General features: G+C 42.9%; 1 protein-coding gene across 18 annotated transcripts in view; it reads left to right on the forward strand.

Moving 5' to 3' along the window:
- The window catches only part of LOC101471578 (receptor-type tyrosine-protein phosphatase F), a 174002-nt gene that overhangs the window by 139971 nt on the left and 12684 nt on the right, over nucleotides 1-21347 (forward strand). For 13 of the 18 annotated variants that reach the window (XM_076876584.1, XM_076876586.1, XM_076876588.1 and 10 more), the window contains 6 exons: nucleotides 5258-5412; nucleotides 8892-9004; nucleotides 11400-11432; nucleotides 12816-12913; nucleotides 16480-16603; nucleotides 16942-17117. In XM_076876584.1, coding sequence (XP_076732699.1) covers nucleotides 5258-5412; nucleotides 8892-9004; nucleotides 11400-11432; nucleotides 12816-12913; nucleotides 16480-16603; nucleotides 16942-17117 — 699 coding nt within the window. The remainder of the gene's footprint in view (nucleotides 1-5257; nucleotides 5413-8891; nucleotides 9005-11399; nucleotides 11433-12815; nucleotides 12914-16479; nucleotides 16604-16941; nucleotides 17118-21347) is intronic. The other 5 variants (XM_076876590.1, XM_076876598.1, XM_076876601.1 and 2 more) reach the window with 1 other exon arrangement.

Raw genomic sequence — 21347 nt, forward strand, 5'->3', positions numbered from 1 at the left:
CCACCACCACTACCCTACTCCAGTAATCCCCTACTCTTTCACTCAGGAAAGAGGAGGGACATGCAGGGGAGGCTATAGCGGGCAACCACGGTATACTTTACTTCAAAGCAGATGCTTAAATCCCATCACTGCACAACACTCTCACCGTACCTGCAAAATACACCATGCTGGATCAGCAGCGCTCAAGATTTCTCTCTTTCTGTGCACTTGCCCTCCTTAAACTGCGTCGTACCCACCTGCTTTTAAACTTAATCACTTGGATCAATCAGATTCACTCACTCTGTGAGTCAGCCAGTGTGTTTACCTTCACTTCAGCTTTCTGCAGCAAACTCATTTCCTAAAATGTATGTAAATAGGACACTTAATTTCCTGAATTAGGATAGCAGATTAAAGCAAACATGAATAGTAATGCTGCAGTGTACTTCTGATGTACAAACACAAATGGTTTTCTAAAAAAAACATTTTACGGCGCCACATGACAAAGACTTTAGACAGAGAAAGTGCTGCCGTGACAAAGATTAAAGGAGAGATCATTAGACGTGGCAGTGCATTCTTGGCCCTAAAATGAGTATTCGAGTGTGGATGGCTAAAACTCACATTTTGAAGCTAAATCAAAATAAGCTGACAACCATTTCAGAACGTTGGTGCTTTTGTGAAAACATTCACAGAGGTGTGCATACAGATCGTGAAAGCAGTCAGTTTTTTCTACATATCATGTCCCCTAACTGAACTGTCAAAATGCTCTGACAGAAAAAAACCCCACTTCAGGCTACAGCTCATAAATTCACTTAAAATATGCCATCCATGGTTCAAAAATATAAGGGATAAAAAAAATCCAATAGCTGGCCTGCTCCATATAATAAGCACAACATCTACACTAACAGGATTATTATAGAGCATGTAAACACCTTGATTTTCTCATTTCTCCTATCCTGGCTTCACGTGTGCTTTTAAGCATACTGAATGGTGAGGTGGCTACTGCAGTCATTGATTTCTGCACAAATCCCCTAACTGCACTCCTTGGGAAACACGGCAGTGTTTGTTTTTGTCACCCCCAACGCGCCGCTTTCGAGCGTTTATTACTAAACACACGGGTACAGAAGGTAAAGCATGCAGGAGGATCGAGCAGTTAGCAGAAGCTGCCTCGAGCAGGATCTTCACCAGACCCAGGAGAATAAGACAACAAGTAGTGGAATAAATGACTTGTGTCTTTACCACACTTTCTCGCAACCACCCAAACTCCCCCAGTGTAGATCAAACAAGACCGCCAGGGTTTAATAAGCCCTCGTATATCAACGGCCACAAGCAGCCAGCAGTGGTTGGAGGGAAGAAGAGAAGGAAGGCAAAGGGGGAAGAGAGCGAGGAAGAGAGAGGGGCAGAAGAAGAGAGGGTGCCTTCATGTCTCCCCAGCACCCAAGGCGGATAAACAAGCCGGGGGAGGTGTGAAATGGGATGATAGATGCTGGGTGTGTATAAACAGTATCATTTAATGCGAGAAGAGAGTGAGGGAGGGAGGAGGCATGAAATATTGTGTGATGTGAGACAGAGAGTAGGGGTGGCGTTTGATAGAGGAAAAGAGGGTAGCAAAAATTGTGTCTCGCGTCCTGTCCAGCCTGTGAAGCCCAGATGAGAGGAAGTGAACGAATGTTTGAGGAGGAGCTCGTGTTTAATGTGCGCTTTTATTTTGAGGGAAATTAGATGTTCTGGGAGAGAGAAAAAAAAATCATAATGGGGTGTTTTGCTATTTGCAATGCTACCCAAGCATTTCCTGCGTTCCCAAAAAGAATTGATATTGTAGCACTAAATCTGCCGGTGCTATGAACTCACAATCCCCTCAGCATGGAGGACGGGGTTGTTTTTTTTATAATTTAAAAGGCTTTGACAGATAATATTAAAAAGAGAATTATGACAGGAAAACAAGATGGGAACATGAGCATATTCAAGTCACTGAGTGGAGTTTAAATAAAGGCAAAGTCACCATTCAAATGCACTGTGTCCCATCCACTCCTGGAGGTATTCCCCTGTAGCAATGCCTCCAGATATCTGAGTGCTTGGTATTCAGACAGTTAGAAAGGAGTAATACATGTAGTTTCTGGTGCTGAATGGTTGCATGGATAAGAAAGTAACCGATGAAATAGTGAGGTCATCGTACGAAGTAGCCACACTTCTGTTCTTCATGGATAAAGGCATATTCATACATACTATCGTCTTTCCCCCTCAAGTTTTTGTGCCTTCATTTCTCCTCCCCTATGTCATGCAGTGATGACAAGCGTGTGGGCTTTTCAGCCTCCCCGGGGAGGCAGAGAGAGCGGCGGATTCATAATAGGCGTCTTTGCGCGTTTGTGTTTTTTGTTTGGCGCGCACCCCGCAGCTTATTTAAGCCACTTTTGGAGAGTTGAGGAGCTCGCGGGGTCAACGGCGAGTTGAAACAAATTTGCCTGCGCTGTGCATAGCGGATTCTGTGCTCAGGGGATGGAGGAGCAGTGGCTGACTGCGGAAGCTGTGTAGCTCACGGGCCAGATAGCAGACTCGATACACTGCTACTACCACAACACCTTTTCCTCTGTCTCCTCTCTCTGCCATCTCACATCACCCACTATCTCCCTCTCTCTCTCCCTTGTTCTCTTACTTTGTCTCAGACAAATATAGTCTCTCTCTCACAGACACACACACACACACACACTCTTCGCTAGTGGCTGCGACCAAAACAAATACCTTCACTCGTGCAGGCTTAGAGAAGTTTGTGAAAAGGCTCAGAAAAACTGATGTTCCAGGTGTGCTCACACAAAAACATACACGCTTTTGTTTGCAGTTCTTGCACACAGTCGCACACACATACGCAACCAAATACATCACTGATAATTCTTACAGTTGTATATATCTTTATCTACAGTATTTCTTTTATTGTTTATTCTCTTCTACTTGTCATTTTCTTCTATCTCTTCTCTAGTGGGGATGGCATTTAATAGAATTTTATCAAATCTGTTTTCAGCATCTAATTCACTTTCTAAATGCGATTGCACTGCAAAATGTGTTTAGCTTCATCTCTCTGTGTTTTTACCCACGTCTGTAGCCCCTCCTGTAGATGTAGATCCTGCTACATCTCTGTGGACAAAAAGAAAAATTATGCAATTTAAATAAACATGGTAAACTCTTTGGCCTTGTTCTGTTTCAACATTTAGGTGGGTGATACATGACAAAATACCATCCATATAAACGTCAAGGCTCCAGTGTTTCCCAGCAGTGTAACAATATGATCAATGTATTCACTCCATGTGTACGTCGCGCATATCCAAACACACTGCATGCCCATACTTTACAGAGAGACGCGCACTGATCCAGAGTTGTAAGGGATGCACTTATGTCTTTCACTGTCTCTGACTCACTCTCAGATTCGCACATTCCTTCACTGCACCATTGCTCCATTGTGATACCGCTGTGCAAGGGCAGAAGCATTAGGAGCTGCGTGACTGAGCTTTTATCAGATATTAGGGCCGTTCAAATGGATGATCCCACTACTTCACCGTGACCACCAGACAAAAAGCCCTCTCTTTTTGTTCAGCTCTCTCCTCTGCTCTTGCTCTTCTTCTCTTATCCTTCTCTGAAAGCACAGCTGCAGTTATTTGTTACCTCATTAAAAAAAAAGTTTTTCCCAGGATTCCCTGCAGGGCCATATCCTACAGCCTTTTTCGGGCCTTCCCAAAAGAACAGGAAGCCTTGTGGTGTCGTCACATCAGCAGCGTCCCATTGCTGTGCCGTTTTTCTTTGTTCTTGGATAATAGGTTCCTCCCAAAGGCGCTCAGAATGGTAGAAAGCTGGTCTCATGTCCCTGCTGTGTGTCTGTCTGTGTGCGTGTGTGTGAGAGAGACAGAGACAAATGTGAAACATTGCTGCTGTAAACTATTGCTGTCATGAAAATGTGAATTTTTTTCACTTTCCTGCTTGAGTTATCATGTTTCCGGGCCCACTATGAGAGCATGGTGGTTTGCACGTACACCACTGAGACGTGCCGTATCACACACACCCAAAGTGTAAGTTTTCATGGCAGTTGTCCAAGAGCATGAGTGATAACAGAACTATATGACAGAGCGCAGGACTCTTTGAGCTCATCGCAGCTTATCTTTCCAATTAATATCTGCCTGTGCACTGAAGAGCAGGCTGCTGTGCAGCTAATGATCCGGATTACTGCTGCCTGCTGCCCCACCATTCCCACTGCATGCTGGGAGCCCAATTCCCTTAGAGGTCTGCGATCTGTCACCCATATCCTTCCACACTCTGTACTCCCTATCCCAACCTGCATCTCCTATCGTCATTCAATAGGTGTCACGCTGAGTTCTAATGACAGATGCCTCACGCCTCCCTTTTTCTCATCTGTCAGCTTGCTCTCTCACAGTTGGATTCCTTCTTCTTCAAACCTTTTTTTTTTTTTTTTTTACCATGCACCATACTGCATCCCCTCGGGTACCCCGTCCTCAGATACATACACACCGATGCATACCTCCCCACCTCCCTTTCCCCCATCATTCAGAGACGTGGAGTGGAAAGATGTCTCATTTACAACCAAGGTGGAAATGCACCCTCGTCGTCACCTCCTCCTCTTCTGTCACGGTGTGAACACTAATGAAGAAGAGATGAGTCCTCTCTTGTGCCCCCATTTATCTCAGCGACCAAGGGACATGCACACTTATCCCTGCCTCTCCATCTCTACCTCCCTCACTCTGGTGTCAGTCGCTCTGTCATCAGCCGTCTTAGTTTTTTCTAACAGAAATATATAAACTTGATTTGAGTTTGGTCGATAGCTCTGTGGCCTGCTCTGCTTCATCACTGGACTGTCATCTATTACTAAGTTGACACAACTTGACTATCCGAGTGCCAGAAACAAGATATGGGAAGTGACATATTTGGTTTATCTCTTATGTAGAAAACTTTGTTTCCAGTTTTGTTACTTCAGCCACAGAAAGTGCTACATATTCAAAGTGTCAGTATCTTTTTTAATTGTCCTTTAAGTATATAAGTGGTTGATCTACAGTTGAACCCTGTGTAGAATTTTAAATTCATGTTAGCAACATGCTCGTTCTCCCCGAGTCCAGTGCCTTTTCCTTTGATGTTTGAGCTTCTTTTTTTTAACTTTAGGCAGTTTTAAACACCCTAGGGAATCCAGATTACACTTAAATGAGAAGGGAGACCTTGCATACATACTAAAAAGTCTGAAGTGCCTCTCTGATGTACCTGTACACTCTTTTCTGTTTCCTTACAGATGACATATTCAGCTAGTCCCTACTCAGATCCAATCGAGGTCACTTCAAGTATGGCTCAAGGGATGGAGCAGTCTGAAATGCTGTGGGTCATGGGCCCAGTGCTGGCTGTGCTGCTCATCATCAGCATCGTCATCGCCATCCTCATCTTTAAGAAGTAAGAAGCCATGCTTCTGATTATTAGTTGGTTGAGGTTGAAATGCGGTGACACTTGTGATTGTAGGTTTCTTATGGTTGCATCAGGAATGGTAATGAGACGTGCTTCTTCCTGCCACTTGCACCAGGCTCCTCGCACACCAAACTATAACATCCACTTTCCTTTGCATAATATACACGGTAATGAGAGGAGAGCCAAAGACACGTTGATTTGTTTTTTTCATACAAAATATTTTGGCCCAGCTGGCTATTTTCAGCAGTACTATGTGAAGTCTCAGCAGAAATGGCAACTGACATTGCCTCCCTAATAAAAAGCACAGCTTGGCTGTCAAAATCTCTTAGTTAGGAGTGAGGAATGTGTTTTTGCCAACACCATTGGTCATTTGAAATAAGAAACAGAAGGGTGCAACAGAGGGCTCAAGTAAACGCTTAGTCAATATCTCTTTAAAGCACTTCGGGTGCCTCTGTGCAGCACACCATGACTATGTACAGACCAACGAGGTGCTTTGGAGAAACTTTAATGGCTAATGTTAAAACGACTAGTCGATTAGAATTAATGATTTTAAGTGATTTATTAAACAAAAATGCCAAACATTTGCTCAGTTCTGCTTATAAGCTGTGAAGACTTCCAGCTATATTCTAATGAATATTTGCACTTTGAACATCTTTGACTTTTGTGCTGTCAGACATGACTTTCAATTATAGATTTTCAATAACAAAATAATGGAGCTATAATTAACAATTAACCTTTTTTTCCCAAATAACCAAAAAGTAACTCATGCAGCTCTATAAAACCAGCCTTTCTTCAAGCATGGTAGTCATGCACAGTTATTTGTACATCATTAATTTTAAAGAATATTGCACTGGCTGCAGGACTCTTTCCCCTCACTTCACTTCTTCATGATTAAGTCCTACCTACTATCTTGTCCTGATGGATCCATTACAAGATCTTAATTTCACATCATACGTGCCTCACCTGCCATCCTCAGCCTTGCAGCCTTGCTATGTGGCTGCTGTCTCCGGCAGACTTAGAAAGGGACTGGTTAATAATAGGCCTTGAGACAGATCACTGCTGAGTAGCACGTCCTCTGTCTGGAAGCCCTTTCTTCATGTAGACACAGATTGACAGGAGGGACTGTGGGGAGGTGGCTGCGTGCCCTTTTCACTGCGGACTGGCAGTAAATGTGCAGAGGAATAATCACACTGTAGCTCTGGTCGTTATTGCTACCTGCAGAGTCGCCAAGACCAACACTAGCAGCAAACAAAGCCATGATTATTCTCAAAAGGCTCGAGAGATTTTTTTTTACGATAACTTTTTAAAAATCATTTGCTTTCAATATTTGGCTTTTTTTTTAGTCTTTGGAAAACAGTCCAGTTAGATCAAGATATGTGTTAAAAAATACTTCTGCATAACTATTACACATTAACACCCCGACTTCTTTCTTGCCTTTGTGAATGCAGCAAACAGGAAAGGTGGGTACTTTCCCTGAAACATCCATCACAATTTCATCTCCCACTGCCCAAGTCGTTTTCATCCGTGTTGTGAAATTGGTGGTATTAATCATCTCTATGGGGTTGCAGAGTTGGCTGTCTCTCATCTCTAATTGACATTGCACACCAAAAGCATCATCTCAAAGGAATCTCAGGAATCATCTTTGTGTCTGATGTGTTCGACTTTAAGAAATTGTACAATACATGAGAAAGAGCAGACTCTGCAGCCCTGGGTAACTGAGGTCAGAGGAGCTCCAGGGTCATGTCCGTGTACCGGTGCATGTTTCACATCTAGTCCCAGCGTTCCTCCCACAGATCGTTCTGTCTGCTGTGGTTTGTCTCCGTGCTGCGTTTCATTATCCAGCCAGTGTCAGCGTGCCCCTTCAAGACTGGCCCCATCTGAATATGCCAAGGCATCACCTGCTGCTGAATGGGCCATTGTGAAGTAAATGCCAGACAGAGAAACTGCTGAAAAAGAAATGTTCCCATCTTTTAAGCTGACATTTTCCACTGAGACCCATTCCTCTACTTTTAGCCTTTTTTCCCCTCCTTTTCCTGCTTCCCCTTGGCAGGAGTCGCAACAAAGGGGCCTGTTCTAGCCTCATTAAGCACACCCTGTACTGCAAACACACTCATGTTCTCACAGTGTGCATGTGCGTCTACTTTACATTCTCACATTTTAACCATCACTTTGAGCCCAAGATGAGCCACATTTACTTTAGGACAGCACTAAAGTGTCATGTAGCACTGATTGGCATCTGAGTGGGTCAGAGGTATGGATGAGGTGTGCAGAGGACAGATCTCTCTCATCCCCTCCCTCAGTCTAGCCGAGCCTAAGAGCAAACTCTGGGAAAACCAGATACGGTCTGGCTCAGCTCTCGGCTGGAGAGGAAGTGATGCTTGTCATAGATTAACCGTCATGCAGCTAGCATTAACTTAAGCCTCTGCAGCATAAGATAACAGGTGGCAGAGAGGCCCCCAGCCCCAGTGGCTGAGGTGGACCGGGTTAAGGCTGTGTGTGCACCAGCAGCTTTGTGTATTCTCACCACGCTGGGCTTCAACAGAAGGCCCTGCTCTTTCCTAAAACCCACGCTCGCCACTTGCAAATGGAGTGCAATGAGATGTGAAATTTCCACAGGGCACCCTGATGCTTCCTTCCGCCCATTTCCATTTGCAGTCAGAAGGCTTGTGAGTGTGCAGCTGTATCTGTATGAGTGTCTCTGTGTGTTTGTACTTGTAAAAGTTGGAGAGATGGGAAAGCGTACATCTGTGTGCCTGTTTGTGTGTGTATGTCAACAGATGCCGGCTATCTGAAAACATGCTTTCTTTTCCTTTTCACGGTCGACTGAGCTGAGCCAGTCCGAGCTGTGCTGCTCTGTTCTGTGCTATGCTAGACTCAGCTAGGCCGGGCCCAGCAGCACAGGTGCTGCAGAACTGGTCTAATTACCCTGTGTTGTGCCACCCAGCTGATGAGCTAATTACAGCTTCCGCCTGTTTTCCTCTCAATCTGGAAGCCAGTAAACACAATGTGTTGTTAGCACTCGCGCACACAAACAGCAGCGGAAAGCACACATTTCTGTCTTTACTACACACAAACAGGCAGTCATGTACACATTCCCACACTGCAGCTGTCACCTATCCAGCCGCAAACAAGCCAAACCTAGCCCACTCCAGGAAAATTACGGTGTTTCTTCAAACACATTAAACTCCAGTTTTTTCAAACTAATGAGGATGATGCATACTATCTCTTGAATTGGTGGTCCTCAAAAGTAGCTTTGAAAACCATCAACTATGTCATTAACCTCATCAAGTGTGAAACAGCATGAAAATGTGTGCATTTTTTGTTTGTTTTTGTTCTGAATAGAGGAATCACTGATGTAATTTTGAATCTTTCTGCATACAGCCTGTATGCTTTTATTCAGCGTACGGCTAACTTTGAGCTTAGAGCTCAGCTTGAAATGCTCTTACTGTCTGCTTCTACCACCACAGGAAGCGTGCATCACCCTTACCTAAAGACGAGCACTCGGGTGGGGTGAAAGACTCCCTGCTGGGCAACTCTTCCGACCCTGTAGAGATGAGAAGACTCAACTACCAGACCCCAGGTAACAAACAGCTACACAAGGAACAACAAAGAGTTTATGTAAACTTTTCTCTGCTTTCCGCTCTGAACTTTCTGGTTTAAGACAGTAGTGACACAGTTATCCGTGTTATTAAGACAGTTGCAAGCTTACAGAGTTCTGCTTTAATAAAGCATTCGAAGCTCTCTTTGTAATTTAAAGCTTGAGGGTTGATGTTTACAAGTCGATGTAACTTTGATAAGACGGGAAAAAGGCATCAGCCTCAACTTCTTCTCATGGGTCTGTTTAAGGGTAAACCTAGAAACTTGTACATGTGTGTTTTATTTTTTAATCAGTGCTTTGCAGGAAAAGAATTCAGTTTTTTAATATCAAAATGAAGAAAAAAGGATATTCTGCTTTTTGACTAGGGATTTGAAAGAGCGTCATTTCCAAAATGAAAGCGCTCCTAAAATTCATCAGTCGTTAACTCAAAAACAGATTTTATCTTCAGTGCTGAAAGAATATATAAAGGTCACTCATATCTTTAATAGTATTCTTTAATGTCTTTTATTTTCAAGATTTTTTGAAAAATAGTAGATATTGCTTTTTTTTCCCCCCCAACTCGAATCTGCACAGCCTTCCCTGAAGCTGAATGCCTTCCTTACTCATTCCTTTGATGGATCTCTTCTTTATTAGTGTTTTGTAGCATGTGTTACTTTATGACATTCACACGTACGGCTTATTTGATTTGTTGTCAGGAAGAAAATTTCACCAATTCTTTAAAAAAAGGGCAGCAAGCAGAAATCAACAAACTGTGATCGCGTCATACCCAGCTGACGGTATCAGTGAAGTCAGGCTCAGTGAATTCAAATTCCAGCCGCACACGCTGCTGAAGTCTGTGTGTGCGTCGTGTAAGGGTGCCCGCCTCGGCATCCTCCTTCTTCCTTTTCCCCCTGATCTTCTTCCTCCTCCTCCTCTGGTCTCTTGCTCCTCCTTCCTCCATGAGCTCCTTTCATTCCCCCCAGCTGATAATGAGTCCTGCTGCCTCTGATGTCAAGGTGAGCCAGGCGGAGGGAACAATGGAGCTGAGACAAAATGTCAACCTCAGTGCACGCGCACGTTTCTGTGTGTTTTTCCTGTGTGTGTGTGTGATTGTGTGAGCGCGTGTGTATCTCTTCTCACGGGTTATTAAAGATCCCATTTGCCATACACTCCCTCGCACGCACACACAGAGCCCCTATGAACCCCTGCAGAGGAATTAAGCAGTGCTGTCGCTCTGAAAGAGCCCTGTTCTCCCATCCTCCCACTCCACCTCTTTCGTCTTTTGTCTTCCATTTCCCCCTGCAGGGTAATCTCTTTCTTTTTCTCCCCTTACACCCCCCCCTTTTCTCTCTCCCTTTACGTCAACAATATCTCCTTCTTTTTCTCCTTTTCCACCTCGCTGTTTTGCTTCAAGAGTGGTGATTATCAAAAATTACCAAGGCTGTGTCTAGCTTGTGAAATCATAGAAGACTCCAAGCCTGAGCTGAGAGAATATTGAACGGCCCATTCCTCTGTCCTGTCGCTCTTTTCTCTCTTTGATTCGCCCCCAGCAGGTGAACATTCCTGCTCTGATACTGATTGTTGTCGAAACGGTCCGGCCGATTGCAGCTCACGTCTCCGGCATGTTGGTTTGTTCAACAGGCTTTCGGCTGTGCGTTTTTTGGCACTCCAGCAGCAGTCGTGTGGTTCTCTGAGTAACTGACCTGATTTATCCTTGACAGACGTGGATCAGATGGTATTTGCAAATATTTACTTAAGATCATTTGTTGCTAACACTTTAAATATAGCATTAAGTACCACTTGGAGACAGTTTGCCGAAGTAATAGGAAATCACTTGTTTATGTGGGGAATGTGGTAACTTCATTAAAGAAAAAAAAGATGTTTAATGAAGCAAAGACCACTCTTATTAGGAATTTAAACCAGCCCTCAGTTTAACTGAAAAAGTCTAATTATTACCCACTCTGTCAAGTTGTTCATCACAGTTGCTTGGCTTCCCGATTGACTGGGTGGGTACCTGTGCATGCAAATGATTCACGTACAGAAAGGGATTTTAGCAAAACCTTTACCTTCAAGTAAAGTTTTCACCAACCAGATGTCAACATTTCCTCTTGACACTTAAGCTGAAACATCTAGTTGCCTTTACTCTGTGATGCAGTGCACTGAGTTTACACATCCTGCCACAGGAGAGTACTTTAAAGTCAAGCTTTGTATGCACTTTTGTTTAACAGTGTAAACTGCACTACTTGAATTGTCCCAAGAGGGCAAACAGCACTTGCTGCACACTCCAGCTAGCTTGAAAGGTTATTTGCAGATACTGTTTGGCCCTAGTCTGGTCTTGAGCCACCTCCACTGATTGAGTGTTCTTCTTCCTTCCTCCTTCACTCTCCTCTCTCCACAGGTCCCAGCTCTCATCGCTGCCCCAACACTCCAAGTTAGTCTGCTTTCTCACCTACTGTGTATTTCCCACACATGCAGTCTTTCTTCCCTCTCTCCCGAAACCCATTCCCGCGTTGCAATCCTGACAGACATCATGAGCCTACAAGCTTACAGCTTCTGGCATTCCAAGGATGCTGCAATGTCCTCTTTTGGTTGTGAACTTCCCACAACACCTTTATGATAGAAGCAGTGGATTAGATGGTTTCATGGGTAGTTGAGCAGTGCGGACAGTTACACATGCTCTACATTAGCCTTGTTATCTATGGCTTCACTCTCCATTTAACCAACAACACTGCTGTAGAAAAAAAAAAACCTTGGTGAAAATGCACAAACACATGTACACCGATGTTAATGTGTTCATAGGATCCTCTGTGTGATAGAATTCAATTTGGGTAATTGGCCAGGTCTCATCGTGTACAGCGGCCATAGTTACTAGCCATTAACCATTAACGTTAGAGCATTATTAGGGCTGGAGCGGTCTCTCATCTGAAAGCATGACCCATGACCTTATAGATGTGCTCAGCCAAAGGCACTAATGTTAATATATCTGCATTTTTAAAGCGTCTGATCTGTGTGACTTCAAGGCTGTGTGTAAGGTTAATGATGCTCCGTGTATAACTTTAAAGTGTCTTCATGCATTACATACAGTTAACTTTTAACACATGAGCCAAGTTCCCAGCAATCCCTTTAAGTACATAGCCCTGCCAAGTTCAGAGGCACAGGGGGAATTTGTGTCGGTAGATTAGCAATAAATCATCCAATAACCCAGCGATGAGAAATCTAGAGAGCGGCAGGGGGGTTGTTTGAAATTAATCCAGCCCGAGCGCTCCAGGCTGGGCCGAAAGATAGTCTATTGTAGGGAAAGGGATTTTCAAAGAAATGAGTTTTGGCTGGTGACCAGTCAGTTTTTTTCCTCAGTAGGAAGTGACAGTGTGACTGATTTGTAGAGACTTGCGGGTTCTTGCTCTGGGCCCACCTCTGCCACCAATTGAGCTTTGTGGAGTCAGAGAGATGTCTGTCTCCTGCTTCCTTCAAGGAGCATGCTCACCCAATCACTCATGTGCATCTCCGTATCAGCCCCACCTCTGTCCTACTCACTTAGCATGACGATATCACCAAATGTCACCAAATGTCACAAGCCTGTTTCAACTTGTGCACTCTCTCTCTCTCTTTCTCTCTTTCTCTTTTCTCTCCCTCGCCTCATGCATTGTTGAACAAAGTGCACACTCCTCACTGTTACACAGCCACCCCATGGTCCCACCGGCAGCCTCACTCACCCTGTGGTCCTACCAATGTTTGTGCAAGTCAGTGTTCGTGTTTGACGCAAAAACAGCCAGGTCTCACTCTTTTCTCCCCCCCCCTATTTTTCCTCTCCCAGGAATGAGGGAGCACCCCCCCATTCCCGTCGCTGACCTGGCTGACCACATAGAGCGACTCAAGGCCAATGACGGCCTCCGCTTTTCCCAGGAGTACGAGGTAAGAGCAGCGCACTAACGCTGTATCAGACATTTTCACTCCTTCAAGCGTGAAAATGTGTTTCTTTGTTATGATATCTGGGGGGAAGTTTTTCTCTTTGATCCCATATGCATGTATTCTAATAGATTATGGAAGCCTTCTTACGCGGACATTCCTCAGTCATTTTTACAACTCTATTACCAATCTCACTAGGAAAGCAACACTTACATTAAATGCTGTGAGATGCCTTTTCACAAAACTAGTAGGTGGCAAGTTGCTTAAGCAATCTGTGTGCGTGTTGATGTTTTCCTGAGGAATGTTATTTTACAGGCAGCCTCGGTGAGAGATTATCTCTAGTCTAGTGTTCTTCCTCACAAAAACAAAAGCAAATTTGCATTTAAAGTGGCACATTGTTCGTCTGGGTACTGAGCAAGGCCAGATGAAGTGGAGAGGCATCCTTGAATGCAGAAAAAACAAGAGCCATCTTTTATTTATTTGCTGATTTGTTTGATGTGTTTTCTTTAATTAGCTTTATTCCATCAATGGGTCCAACAAGTCTTTTTTTTTTTTTTTTTTGGACTGATTGTTTTACATCGATTTAGAAGGTCATGTTCTCGCCTCTTTCAGTTTGTTCCTGACCGTACATCAAGATGTTATTCTGTGCAATTTTGCACCCCGAGAGAAACAGCAGAGTAATTTTGCCAACCTCATAACCATTTCCCACGCAACATCATAAGCCCAAACTATAGCAAACATTTTATTTGAGCTGATCGGCTATCTGCCCCGTCCAGTGATTACGGGGAAAATGACATCAATTTGATAGCTTTATATAACTGTTCTAACACACTTGCTGACCCACAAAGCAAGCTAGATAAATACAATTATAAAAATTCTTCCTTGAAAATGTAGTGTTTGTGTACTTTGCCTTATGAATGATAGAGGCCTTGTTTATTCAGTTTTCATTTTTTGGAATACTCCCAGCTAAAACTAACACAGCAGCTGTGTGATTAATCCTTTCTTTAGAAAGCGTTAGTGTTTTGCTGCAACACATTGGAGCTGAAAATGTGTGTTGGAATTTTGCAGGTTCTAGTTTACAGGACCTGCTTTACTGAGAAATGTTTTGATAGGCCGCCGACCTCTGCAGGATGTAGCCTGCCTTTCATCCAATGACAGCTGGGATGGACTCAAACCAGCCACGATCCTAAGTTAGATAATAGTTAAAAAATGGATAAATGGACATTTTGTTCACTGAAACATCAAATATCTCTGAGAAGTAGCCGTTAACAGTGCACGACAAATTATGCATACATTTGTCTGCAAAGTTTTTCATTTTATAACGTACAGAATATGTTTCTAAAGGACATTTTCTGACTCGCTGTGAAATTAACAACTAACAGGGGAGATAATTAGGCCTTGGTAAAAATCTGCTCTCAATTAAGTTCTTCCTTGTGTTGCTCAGTGCCTCTCTACAACATCACCCTGCCGGCCTGTTGAGTTAGTGTAAACGAATCAAGCCAGAGAAGTGGCTTGTATGACTGCAGGCAACCAGCCCAGCACCATTCCCTTCCTGCACCAGTCATTCCAAGCCAGGGAAGACCCCCTCCATCGCCCGGCAGATGGCCATCCATCTCTGTGCCAGCCATGGCGCTGTGGCAGAGCTCATGGCGCTTTGTCACAGTCACGTTCGCCGGCTGCTCCCGTTGCGTCTTACCCCAAGGCTCAGAATATCTAGTGGCTTTGCCACTTCCTCTCATCACACTGAGCAATGAGCACACTGGGTAATGAGCAGAATTTGTCAATCAGGCATGCTGCAGCTCCCCTGACAGTCTTTTTATCGCAGGAAGCAATATCATGCAGCCGTCGTCATAGCAATATCATTATGTTTATTTTAAAATATTTCCACTGTGTCATTGAGAGTACCTTGGGCATTTGCCTCTCACCTCTTTCTGCCACTTCTACCTCTAACTTGTTTGCTAGTTGTCATCAGCCTAGTGTGCCTGCTGTGTTCACTGAGCTCTCAAATCGATATGACATGTTTTGACTGCAAATAAAATTTTTCTCTTCACACTGACGGCCACGGACAGAAAAATTGGCAGTGCTGAGCTCATCAGCAGCAATAGGCTTGTGCCCCTGTGACTCTCACCGCAGAGCAAATTGGAGCTGTAGTTGCATATGAGCATTTTACATTTTTATGTCCTGTTCAGAAACAAAAGTGCAGAATAGCTTAAATTTCAATTTTAAGCCACATTTATACTAATGTAGGTGCCACTTTAGGAACGCTATCAGTTCATTGTGTTTGTAAGAAAGCAGCTGAATGGCAATTTGCTGTACGTTTGATTTACAAATAAGGAGAACTACACCTGCTTTGTTCGTATAAGGACTTTTTGCAGAAACATTTAATGGCCCAGGATCTTTATTTTCCTCCTCTCGAGGCTTCACCTTGCACCATAGATTTTGTCCATTATCCGAGTATTTTTACATGAAAGCTGTGCTGTAACATTTTGACGTAAAATGACCTGTAATAATTAACTCATTCACTGCCAGGGTTTTTGAGCATTTTTACTCATTTTTGAAGAGCCACAGAAAACTGTGTGTTATGATCATATAAACGCTGAACCTACCAAAATGAAGAACAGACTCTCTTCTTCCATCCAAAAAAAAAGCTTGTTTCTACCATTTTCCATTCTTTAGTAATCAGCTGTAGAAGAGAGGTGGGTTCCACCAAAAATGCCTGTTTTGACCACAAAAAGGGAGAAAACGAGCTTTTTGTGAAAAATACATTTCAAGCAGTCTGATGTTCACTGACAAGCTGCCCGAGGTTGTATTCTAGCCCCTCCCATTGAAAAACGTAATTGACGTCTATAGACGTCAATGGCAGTGAATGAGTTAAATTACTGAAGTTGCATTAAGTTAGAGAATTAATTTTGAATGTGTCATTTTAACTCCTGCTGGATTTGTGAGGCACGAGGCCCGGGGAATTACTGGACATGGTTCCGGCGTGAGCTGTGGGGGATCGATATGGCATAACAAGAGATTCTGTGACATTATCTAGCAAGGGATAAGAGGCCATCACATATCTCCCCGGATCGATATATATGCAGCCTGCTGTCGTGTTAGCCCAAGAGACAAATGACGTAAGAGGGTCAGAAAGAGAGAGGACAAAAACACAAGCCAGGAAGATACGATAGAGACAAGAACAAACAGTTGTGGACACTGCACCAAATTGTGCAGATGACCTCCCAGGATAAGGTAATTCAGTGGAATTGTCAAATTGTGGACTGCAAACTTAAAACCTTTCTAACTTCTCAACTAAAACTAAAGCCTTTCTACACTCTGCCTATGAAAAATTTAGACCCTTTATATTTGTACTTCATTAGCATAAGACAGCAAATGTCACGCAGATAACCAAACTGTTAATCCACAAAAAGCAGCTGCAGAGCAGCAAGCATCAGGGATTCACTTTGTAAGCTGGTATCCACAGCACAGCTTCTCGTTTTGCTCGGTGGCTCTCTGTTCATTCTCTCATAATCATTCGTACTTCATTTATTCATTTTGTTGTTCCCTCCTTCCTCTGTCCTGTCTCACAGTCCATTGATCCAGGCCAGCAGTTTACCTGGGAAAACTCAAACATGGAAGTAAACAAGCCAAAGAACCGCTATGCAAACGTAATCGCCTATGACCACTCCAGAGTGGTGCTCACCTCCGTTGATGGTAAGAGCTCACGTAACCACTTAACCCCTCAGATAGCTATTGACTGACACCGCCATCGATTGAGGCCTCCTTCAAAACTTCCAAGGACATGTTGTACGCCTGCAGGTGCAGGTTTAAAAGATGAAAATTTTGCACACATAAGTATCTTTTTTTGTTCCGTATTGATTTAAGCATGTAAATCATAAAGACCTGTGTAATCTAGGTGATTGACTGACAGGTTGTCTTTGACTTCTGGCAGTGTACAAAGGGAAAATATCCATAAATGAACAGTGAAATATTATAATAGTTACTGTACTGTCTAATAGGAGTTTTATGCACACTGTTTGTCTTTTTTGCAGCCGTTCCAGGAAGTGACTACATTAATGCCAATTACATCGACGGCTACAGGAAGCAGAATGCCTACATTGCTACTCAGGGACCTCTGCCAGAGACACTGAGTGATTTCTGGAGGATGGTGTGGGAGCAGAGATCCAGCACCATTGTCATGATGACCAGACTGGAGGAAAAGTCAAGGGTAAGGAGAAGCCTTAAAAATATTGTAATGTGCAACTTCATTCCTCAACAATTCCTGCACAAAGCATTAATCATGCATTGATTTAATTTAATTTATTAATAATGAACCCCATAAAAGTGATTATAATAAATTATTAATTGCAATGATAATAATGAATTTTAAGTGGTACATAATGTTTAATGCTTGTTAATATGTTAGTTGTAAAATATTTTGTTTGATATTATTGTTTATCTTTTTTGTTCACTGTTGAGTGACAAATCAACAAACCAGTAGCTGTTATTGGTGCAGAGAGGAGAGCAAAACGAAGGACTCTTGTATAGAACTTAAAGCCACCGAGGCTGACAATGCTGCAAACAAACCCAACCATCAGCTGACGTTTGGAAGTCAAAAAGTGGACAGAAATGGAGTTTTCTGATACACAAATGGCCTGTGTATATATATTTATGTAGCTTCACACTGAGGAACTTTACACCCAACAAAGCCTGAAGGCATATAGACACCCAGTCCTGCTTTAAAGCTGGATTTGTCAGCCTGATCAAAGTCACAAGGACTTCAAAGGATATTTTGCTTGTCTGCGGACAGTATCGCTTCATGTTGCTGCTCTTCTCCGCAGTCTTCGGCAATCTCTAAAAAACTTCTGCGTGAACTCTGTCTAAATATGTCTGTGAGGTAACAGCACAAACCTTCGTACCGTTTCCGATTTCCCCTCCTGTTGTTTGCTTGTCACTTACGATGAAGTTATCCTGGCAACTGTGCGTCTAACTTTGCAATCCTGCTATTGAACGGTCCCACGTGAAAGTGATGCATGTGCACTGCTTATATATTCAAATCTGATAATGCAAACTCTTTGATTATTTAAAAATTGTTCAATACTCGATTTCTGCGTATTTATTTTTGGCACTTCCTTATCAAGGTTCCATACATATAGTAATACCACGAAAGCCACAGCACTATAATGAAATTTCTGAAGTTGGAATGAAAAAGGATTGTCATCTAACAACAGTTGTGGGCTCCTAAAATAAATCTATGCTAATAAAAGAAGTGGAGAAAAAAAAGAGAAAGAGCACCAGACAACTTGAGATTCAAAATTGGACTGGGTTTATTTAATTACCATCACAAAATCATGCTCATGAATTCCTTGGAGGGGGAAAAAAATATCAGCATGGAGCCCTGCCAGTATGTGCTGTTTTATTAGTGTATGCATACAGTACCCTAATAAAAGACAGTCTCCAGATGAAGAACGGGAGAAGAGAAGAAGTATAAATAAGAGTTTGTTTCCAAAATCCCAGACTCAACTGTTTTGGGGGAGAAGATCATTACCTGAAGCTGAGTTCATCTATACTGATTCTTCGCAATTGTTTTGTCAAGCTTTAAATTACTTGCTATCCTTCACAACATATCATCTGTTTTAATTTTAAGCTATCAGTGCAATCAATCATTTAGGCAAATTGTGAGCACAATATGTCTTCTCAGAACAGAACTCATTTATTTGTTCCTCGGAGAATATATTCAGCTTGATTAGATGAGTTTTATTGCACATTCACTTGATGGGGAGGACATACTTGTATTCACAAACGCCTCTTGGTATATTTAGTGCGTCTGAGTGGCAATTTCAGAGCCCTGTGACAGATAAACAGGCTCTCCTTCTTTGAGCCCAGAGTGGTGGCTGTGCATATACATAAGGATATAAAGAACTGAAACACCACGACACGAGGAACCTAAAGAAAAATGAATAGGCCTCGGAGCCAATCCCCACCTCCTACACACATTTTGAAATCCGCTGGTTTGCCAACACCATGGAGAGAGACACAAAGAACCAAACCCGCCTTCAACCAGCTGGGGGTGGAAGTATTTTTCCAAATCATATCAGACTACATTGGATTTTTTTTATTTTTTTGTGTGTGACATCACAAGAGTGGTGGACGAAGCTTTAGGGGTGTAGTTTCATTTCCGAACCAGGAGGTGGTGTCTCGGTGCAGTGTTAGCCCCTCCAAAATCATTTTTACTTTGCATGAACCTTCCACAAACTTCTATTTTCAGTATAGCTTATAGCTTAACGCTCACAAAGAGCTGTGCAGTAATACTTTGTAAACATATTGTGATACATGTGGTGCATCCAAATCAAAGCAGTCTTTCTCTATACAGAAGATTAAACATTTAGTTTAATCATGATTAGCGGCATGTATGTGACAACTTTTAAATGGCTTTTTCCAAAACCGTATCAGACAGCCAACAGTCAGCTAAACTGATTAGATTCCCTAATTTAATTTTGGAATAATATTGAACACTTAGGCTCCAAACTGTATCAAACAAACAGTGTTTGCAGTGTGATAATGAAGAGAAATGCATTGATACATTTGCAAAATCATCCCAAAATAATGCCTGTGCTTCTAATTAGACACATGGATTTACTTCACTGTTTCAGGGAATTTTGTTTTTTAGGTCCACTCCTTTTATATAAATACACAATCTTTATTTGTCTGCGTCTCTCTCGCAAATGCACTCAGGCGCATATGGTGCGTGAGTCAACCTCCCACCACCCAGTTAGACTGACGTCTCATGCCAAACAGAGCAGCTGCTTGACAAATATAATGATGAGATCCGGCCGCAGGAAAAATTTCTGCTTCCTCTTGCATTACTAGTTAGTAAAACCCTAAAAGGTCAGGACTCGAAATGAGACCTGTGGTATTACTCGTGTGTGTGTGTGTGTGTGTGTGTGTGTGTGTGTGTGTGTGTGTGTATAGATAAGAGGTCTATGCCAGCTGCAAAAGGCCAGGTGACGACATGTGAGAAAGCAAGGTTCAAAGCAGAAGCAGATGATAGTGAAACCTGGAGCCTGTGTGTGTGTTCGTGTCCCTCTGTAGTGCTTTGTGTAGGAGAATATGCCACCCAACCTCAGGCAGCACAAAGATATTCATTACAGTGGTGACTGCTAATCCATATGTTTGTACGGCAAGCAGTTCCCCATCACTCAATTGAGTTTCTCCTGCGAGGTCTGCCTCTGCCTCTGAATGGAAACTGTCACCGGGGGAGGTGAAATGTGAGGGGGTGAATTTTAGTGCATTTTGTTTGTCAATTTTTACCAGCTTTCTGAGACAGCCAAAGTGCTTCCAAATGTCAGCTCTGTACTGCAGTATCAATATGATTAGCTCACCCGTGCCACATCTCTTCCTCTCATGTTATCCAAATCAATATCAGCAAGTTCTTGTCCCAGGATTCCTGACGTTAAAGCTGATTCTGTAGTTGTTGTTTCCGTGCCTGTAACTGACTGGGAAAAAGCCTTGAAAGGGTCATACTGAACATGAAGTGCTTCCAAAGACATTTTTAGACAGGCCAGGAACTAGAGGGGAAGACCACAGACTGTATATTAAAGAGAGAGGATATTATAAACATGTCTTAAATATCTTATGTTATCTCAAAAGAGCACATCACTCTGAGTGCAGACCCCTTGTTGTGAGTTTCCAGAAGTAGAATAGGAACCACTCCCAGTTTGAATTTCAGAGACAGACACCTTCTCTGTTTTTAGGATTGGGCTTCAGACTTTCTTTCTTGATCTTTAACCATCCCATGTTTATGCCCCTATAACCTTGGGATGAATGAACTACCTTCATGTTTCTGCCTGAGCGTTTCCCACTTGGGCAAGACCAGGCTGGCTATTCCGAGTGTTTAGGTATCAAGGTGATTCATCACCTTAACCATTAAACTTTGTTCAATAGTTGTTGAAGGCGATGAAAGCATTTCTAAATATCAAATGACTGATTATGTGATTGCATTTTTGTAAGTCCAGTTTTTGCCAAGTTACCTTCAGCAATTAAATTCATCAGTTTGGTCAGGAAAGGTTATTTCTGAGTGAAGAATAGCTGTGAAAAGAAACATTTTCTTTTTTATTCTAAAGTAGTGACAACTACACGTTGCTAGGCCACAAGGAGTAAAATGAAGGCCAGTCGTCATTTCAGAGATACACAAACACTCGGTGCTAGTGTTTGGAGAATCTTTAGTCTCATCCACAGCGAAGTTTGTGGATGAGACCAAAGATATGGAGCACATATGGAGCCAGGTGGCCGAACCTGCTGTCCATTCACGGCTGGCCAGAACAGGCTTTTAGACACATCTCCCTCCACAATGCAGCACCCGATCAGCACAAATGCGCCAAAAGCATACATGACAAAGGAGTGCGAACCACCCGACAATTAGCTAACTGAAAATGATCACAGGCTGGTAAAAGACAAA

This window comes from Maylandia zebra, linkage group LG18 (genome assembly GCF_041146795.1).
Source record: "Maylandia zebra isolate NMK-2024a linkage group LG18, Mzebra_GT3a, whole genome shotgun sequence".
In the NCBI taxonomy this organism is placed as follows: domain Eukaryota; kingdom Metazoa; phylum Chordata; class Actinopteri; order Cichliformes; family Cichlidae; genus Maylandia; species Maylandia zebra.